General features: G+C 50.8%; 1 protein-coding gene across 1 annotated transcript in view; it reads right to left on the minus strand.

Moving 5' to 3' along the window:
- Nucleotides 1-6,959, minus strand: part of SRGAP3 (SLIT-ROBO Rho GTPase activating protein 3) — an 85,058-nt gene that overhangs the window by 26,724 nt on the left and 51,375 nt on the right. Inside the window, exons 4-6 of the mRNA XM_018555241.1 lie at nt 6,687-6,749; nt 3,966-4,151; nt 3,578-3,706 (exon numbers count right to left, since the gene is read on the minus strand). Of these exons, the coding sequence (XP_018410743.1) occupies nt 3,578-3,706; nt 3,966-4,151; nt 6,687-6,749 (378 nt within the window). The remainder of the gene's footprint in view (nt 1-3,577; nt 3,707-3,965; nt 4,152-6,686; nt 6,750-6,959) is intronic.

Here is a 6,959-nt window from a genome sequence, read left to right on the forward strand (position 1 = left end):
CTGTATCCATTACATCAATGCACTCACACCATCTGGGGAGCCCCTGCATCCCTGTAGCACGGTACATAATTAGTGGTCAGCCCCGCCCACTTATGCAATTGACCTATTAAATGGCTGGGGGGCGGGACTCAGTCCACAAGTGCACATATATCAACGCAACCATCGTCGGTATTGCCAGGGGCGTCCCGAAACCGGGTGTCACCCGTAGCGGTTCTTATTGCGCGCGATCTTATTGATACCCGCCAGCGGCCATCTTGGTGATGGACGCCGGCAGAGAGAGGAGTCACCCGGCGGGATGAGGTATGCCGCCGGGTCCCCTCCTCTCTCCTGACACTGTCGGGATCTCGGTCCATGACTGAGTGCCTGACTTTTCAGAGAGGGGGGGTGACACCAATATGACTGTCAGTCATTTTGGTGTCACCCCTCCAATGGTGTCACCTGGGTCTGGGCCGCCCCCCCCCCCCCACCCCCCTTGTGACGCCACTGGGTATTGCTGATCAGGACACGCTGACCTACTAGACAGGTTCCCTTTAAAACTGAATTTAAAAGAATCATCTTGCTGGTTCTTTAAAAAGAGGAATTACACTGATGCCAGAATCTGACTAATGTCAATGTAATCAAAGCCGTACACTGAGGGGTAACAATGTGCAATAGAGGGCATAGGTGGGGAGGGGGGGGAGCGCTGCTCCACGGGCTGATAAAGATGGTGGAGCCCAATATCCTATAATTATACCCTCAAATAAAATGTCTGACACAGATCAGCCCCTGCTGCAGATTCTCACCTAGTGTTTTGCTATACAGTTACTATATTGCAGACTGATCACTGGGGGAGGGGAAACTGAGCAAAAGCTTCCTCCTGCCTGCAGCAGACTGATCACTGGGGGAGATGGAAGACTGGGGAGATGCTTTCCCCTGCCTGCAGCAGACTGATCACTGGGGGAGGGGAGACTGAGCAAATGCTTCCTCCTGCCTGCAGCAAACTGATCACTGGAGGAGGAGAGACTGAGCAAATGCTTCCTCCTGTCTGCAGCAGACTGATCACTGGGGGAGATGGAAGACTGAGGAGATGCTTCCCCCTGCCTCCAGCAGATTACGGCTGCCGTCCTCTGTGTGCCGGAGGTAATTAGAGAGATGAGATGAGGCATTAAAGCCATCTGCTACCCCTGAACCCCCCCTTCCCTTTCCTACAGGGAAACAACAGCCGCAGCAGAGAGGGGCTCACCCCAAAACGTACCTCTCGTACCTCGGACATGCCTGCGATCCCACTGTATATGAGCGCATTGCTGGTGATGTGACTGTATACCGGGACTCATCGTGTGGACTGTATGTGGACTGTAGTTTCTTCAGAAAGCAGCCACAGCCCGAGTAGAAAAGCCCCCCCCCCCCTGCCAGCATCCTGCAGAGAAGGACTCTTACTCTCTGTGGGTAAGCAGTAATCACTCTGCAGAGGTCAGAGTCAGAGCTCTCCAATCAGCAAGGAGGAGCATGAGCTTTGCCGGTTGGAGAGCTCCAGCTCTGACTCAGTAGGAGCAATGTCAAACCTCTGCAGAGAGACCACTGCTCCCACACAAAGAGAGCAAGGATCCTTCTCAGCAGCATGCTGGCAAGGGGCTGGCTTTTCTAGTCCATTGCACACACCGTTGCATCATGACACCTCTTCAAGGCGTGGTCCCGAAGGGCCAATTTGCACATATGTGCTCCGTCGAGGTGTGCTAATGCAGCAGTGTGAATGGGGCCGCTGATGTCCTACTGTAAAATCTGCCAAATACATCCCAGGCGGTCAAAGTGTTACCGTTCATTTCCTTTAGATCGGCCACAGCCGGAGTAGAAAAGCCCGCCCACTGCCAGCATGCTGCAGAGAAGGACTCCTGTTCGCTGTGTGGAAGCAGTGGTCTCTCTGCAGGGGTCTGACATGTGCCACTGTTGATTTCAAGCTGGAGCTCTCCAATCAGCACAGCTCATGCTCTTTGCTGATTGGAGAGCTCCGACTCAGCAGGGTCATGTTGGACCTCTGCAGAGAGATTACTGCTTACCCACCGAGAGCAAGGGTCAGACATTTATTCTCCTTTTGAAAAAAGTATAAAATGCCTTTAAAACAACTTTTGGCTGGAAAAGGTCTTTTCAGCAATTTCTACCACCAACCTTAATCCAACACCACCCCCCTCCAACAACCCAACTCGTACTCTGTGGTCAGACTGGGATTCCTGTTAATCATTGTTGCTGAGGGATTATAAAGGGTGCGGGAATGTCCTGGTGATGGTTGTATGACTGTCAACGTTTAATCCGAGGCGGAGGACTTCCTGTGATTTATGGACGGGATTGGGCATCGTGTTTTGGCTTTTGGGAACAAATCAATAAAAGAATCATTGTATCTGCGCACATTAGAGTCCTCGTTTCCTCTTGTGTGTGCCTTGATTGGCATCAACCTGCAGACACAGCTCTCTACAAAGAACGTACAGGACTAGAGGAGTCACCAGGGGGGTGCAGGGGGTGTGGCCAGTACCAGGTGACGCCATCAGAGGGGGTGACACCTCCCTGGTGATACTGCTGTACAGGACCAGAGGCTTCACCAGGGGGGGGGTGCAGAGGGTGTGGCCAGTACCAGGTGACGCCATCAGAGGGGGTGACACCTCCCTGGTGATCCTGCTGTACAGGACCAGAGGCTTCACCAGGGGGGGGGTGCAGAGGGTGTGGCCAGTACCAGGTGACGCCATCAGAGGGGGTGACACCTGGTCTGGTGACACCGCTGTATAGGACCAGAGACGTCACCAGGGGGGTGCAGGGGGTGTGGCCAGTACCAGGTGACCCCATCAGAGGAGGTGACACCTGGTCTAGTGACACCACTGTACAGGGCCAGAAGAGTCACCAGGGGGGTATGGTCAGCATCGGGTGATGCCATCAGAGGGGGTGACACCTGGTCTGGTGACACCGCTGTACATGACCAGAGACGTCACCAGGGGGGTGTGGCAAGTACCAGGTGACGCCATCAGAGGGGGTGACACCTAGCCTGGTGACACCGCTGTACAGGACCAGAGGCGTCACCAGGGGGGTGCAGGGGGTGTGGCCAGTACCAGGAGACACCATCATAGGGGGTGACGTGTGGCTTGGTGACACCGTTGTACAGGACAGCAGCAATTCTCAACCTTTTTTTCACTCAAGGCACCCTTTAAAAGTATGGGAAATTTCAAGGCGGTCTAAAAAGTAAAAAGTAACATGTGGTCCCTCCAAAATCCACACCAGACCCTTATCTCAAATACAGTGTCTGAAATAGATTCTTAAGGGGGGACCGCACCCAAAAACACATTATAAAAAAAGGTTTTTACATAAGAACCCCCCTATCATATAAGAGTCCCCCTTTACACCAGGTGCCCCCATCACATTAGACCATTCATATGACTGTGGCGCTCTTACACTTTTCCATGTTCCTTTGGATTACCTTGGGCACCCATTGGATACCCTTGATGATAGAGATCAGCCATCCAAGACCAAAGACCAGACTAGGTCACACACACCCCTGTGGTCCAGCACCCCACTGATATCTGCACTGTACAAAGGACTGAAAGCCACGCCCACTTACGTCTATGAGATCGGACACGTCATGGATGTAGTACTTGCTGATGCAGCCATTGGTCGCCGCCAAGTTGAGCAGATACTCGTTCCTGGCCTTGGTGCACTTCAGCTTGTTCTCCGAGTACTTGGCTTGTCGCTGGAAGTAGACACCAAGAGGTAATAATTAAGGGAACAGTGCGCAAATGTTACCTTTCTATAGAGTGCCAAAGTCAAAGCCGTGACTTGCAAGAACCAATCGGGTTATTTAGTTCAGCAATTTAGGATTGAAGGTGATTTCTGGTTGGTGGGTTGCTGCACTTTCATTGGTCTATGAGAGGTCACGGGCCAGTAATGGATTTTATGGCCTTTGCTTGGCAACAATGGCTACCTCCTGATATGGGGAATCGAACCCTCACCTTTTCCTTCATCTTCTCGATCTTCTTCACAGAGCTCCGCCTCTGCTGTCGGTCCTCGTGCCGCAGGGCGTTGGGCCCCAGGTCGGCCGATTTGCTGAACTGTTTCTCCTCTTGCTTTTCGGCATCCTTCAGCTTGCTCTCCGCGTTGATGCTTTCGGAATGGTACATGTGGTACGTCTTCATCACCTGCACAGGGGTCAGGAAACAAGAGGGAGGTGTTGTGGCATACAACTGGCCAATATAAAGGGTCAACTCACAGATCTCATTTCTGGAGACATATCAAGGGTCCAACCTATCAGAATCCTTCCTTGTATTCATTCCCATGAACCCCATTTATACATTTATATACAAATATGAACTTACCCTGATTCACCTGGACAGTCCGGGTTTTGAGTCCTGTATGTACTGTTCCCTTGTTTCGGGCCAGCTGACACCCAGACACAGCACATACAGCACTCAAAACCCAAACTGTCCAGGTGAATCCGGGACAGGTGGCAACCCTACCCCTGATCATCATGACCATCACTTCCACCCTTGTGGTAGCAGTTTGGTGAAGACCCATTTGGGTTCCACCATGACTGTCCCCTGTGTCCCAAGCCAGCCATACGGACATGGTGTGACCATTTTTTTTTCTGGAGTTTCACCAAAAGCTGAATTCTAATGTCATCACTGGGTCTCTGTGCTTCTCTATCATGGCTGGTGGTAGGGGCTAGCAGGGTGCTGTACGTCAAGAGCCCCCAGCCCTGATGCAAGCAGTGGGGTGGCTCTTAGGAGGAGTTATGCAAATATCAAAATGCCTTGATGGGTGGATGTCAGTCTGGAGGAGTGTGCGTTCCTAGACAGGCTGCATTTGCATGAAGACCAACCAATGCAGTAACGCCCACATGTGATGCTGAGCCTCCATGAGCGAAAGAACTGAAATCCAAGGAGTGAAAGGGGAGGGGCAAGGGACAGTCGGGCTGGGGAGGAAAGCGCTAGATGATGCTGGACCTCCTTCTGCCCGGAAATGAGGGCGGGCTCTATCTGACTTGCTGCAGCTTCTAATGCACATTGTGAGAAGCTCGTGGTGTGCAATGAAATCAGAGGAAGCCATTTCAGTCCAGTAGAGGAGCCGGTACAACTGTGCAAGACTGGAGGGGAGGCCGGAGTTCACCTTCAACTGTTACTGTTTCCTGTAAATACTTTCGCTATTTCATAAATCGTCCCCTGCTGCTTCAGGCTCCCCACCCAGTGCCGGAGGGAAATTAGTGAACCATTAGTAAGCCATTTATCTGACGTTCCTTTTTTAAAGGTTAGTAATAAAATGTTGGTGTGACATATCACAGGTGCACTGAAGAACGGTATGCATAGAGTGTACACAGGAAGGAAATGTAGTCTGTCCATTCAAAAGCGTCTCAGTATACCGCGAGCTGTAGCCTATACTGAGCCTAGGGTGACGGGAGGACGCTAGTTTGTGTCCTCCCATTACCCTAAGGAGAACTATGTGGAAAAGCCCTGACCCCATAGTTCTCCTTTAAAGTTTAGCCATGTTCTTCTACCCAGTTCCCGTAGTGAGATATCCTCCTCTGGGTTCCCAGCTCCGCCCACTTGCTGCACCTATTACAAACGGGCTCGTCTGCCCTGACACATTTTTAATTACCTAAAACGATTGACGTTCTGTGATGGGGACACACACCAGGAACTCATCATATCAATCCCAGGGAAATATAAAAACACAATTTTATTACATTGTATCCTGAAATATACACTATATTGCCAAAAGTATTGGGCCCCCCCCCCTCCAAATCATTGGATTCGGGTGTTTCAATCACCTCAATGGCCCCCAGTGTATAAAATCACTCACCTTGGCATGCAGACGCTTCTACAAACATTTGTGAAAGAATGGGTCGCTCTCAGGAGCTCAGTGACTACAAGCGTGGTACCGAGATAGGTTGTCACCTGTGCAATAAGTGCAATGCAAAGCGTGGGATGCCGTGGTGTAAAGCACGCCGCCACTGGACTCTAGAGAAGTGGAGACGTGTTCTCTGGAGTGACGAATCACGCTTCTCTGTCTGGCAATCCGATGGACGTGTCTGGGTTTGGCGGTTGCCAGGAGAACGGTACTTGCCTGACTGCATTGTGCCAAGTGTAAAGTTTGGTGGAGGGGGGATTATGGTGTGGGGTTGTTTTTCAGGGGCTGGGATTGGCCCCTTAGTTCCAGTGAAGGGAACTCTTAAGGCATCAGCACACCAAGACATTTGGACAATTTCGTGCTCCCAACTTTGTGGGAACAGTTTAAGGATGGCCCCTTCCTGTTCCAACATGACTGCGCACCAGTGCACAAAGCAAGGTCCATAAAGACATGGATGGGGGAGTTTGGGGTGGAGGAACTTGACTGGCCGCACAGAGTCCTGACCTCAACCCCATAGAACACCTTTGGGATGAATTAGAGCGGAGACTGTGAGCCCGGCCTTCTCCTCCAACATCAGTACCTGACCTCACAAATGGTCCAACATTCCCATAGACACACTCCTAAACCTTGTGGACGCCTTCCCAGAAGAGGTGAAGCTGTTATAGCGGCACAGGGCGGAGCCAACCCAAAACTGAACCCTATGGACTAAGACTGGGATGCCATTAAAGTTCATGTGCGTGTAAAGGCGTCCCAATACTTTTGGCAATATAGTGTAAGTGAAAGTTCAATTTTGGACTCTGGTTTTAGAAGATTTGTACAGAGATACTCACAGTATAAAGTTCATTAGTGACCTTCGCCAATTCCTCATGCATCTGCAGCCCGATATCCTTACTCTGTGAAAGACGGATATATACAATGTATGAAGATAGAGAGATGGAAAGGATACAAATTGTCCATTTCCTTTAATTCTACATGGAGGCTACAAAGTGTAACACTGTCTCTGCCTTCCCCAACCTTCTTACCATGGAAGAAACATTGGTATCATTTACAGGTCTCGGGGAACCCCTGCCAAAAAGGAATAAAACCCAAAACTTTAAAATTGG

This window comes from Nanorana parkeri, unplaced genomic scaffold (genome assembly GCF_000935625.1).
Source record: "Nanorana parkeri isolate BGI_ZX_2015 unplaced genomic scaffold, ASM93562v1 scaffold188, whole genome shotgun sequence".
Taxonomy (NCBI): domain Eukaryota; kingdom Metazoa; phylum Chordata; class Amphibia; order Anura; family Dicroglossidae; genus Nanorana; species Nanorana parkeri.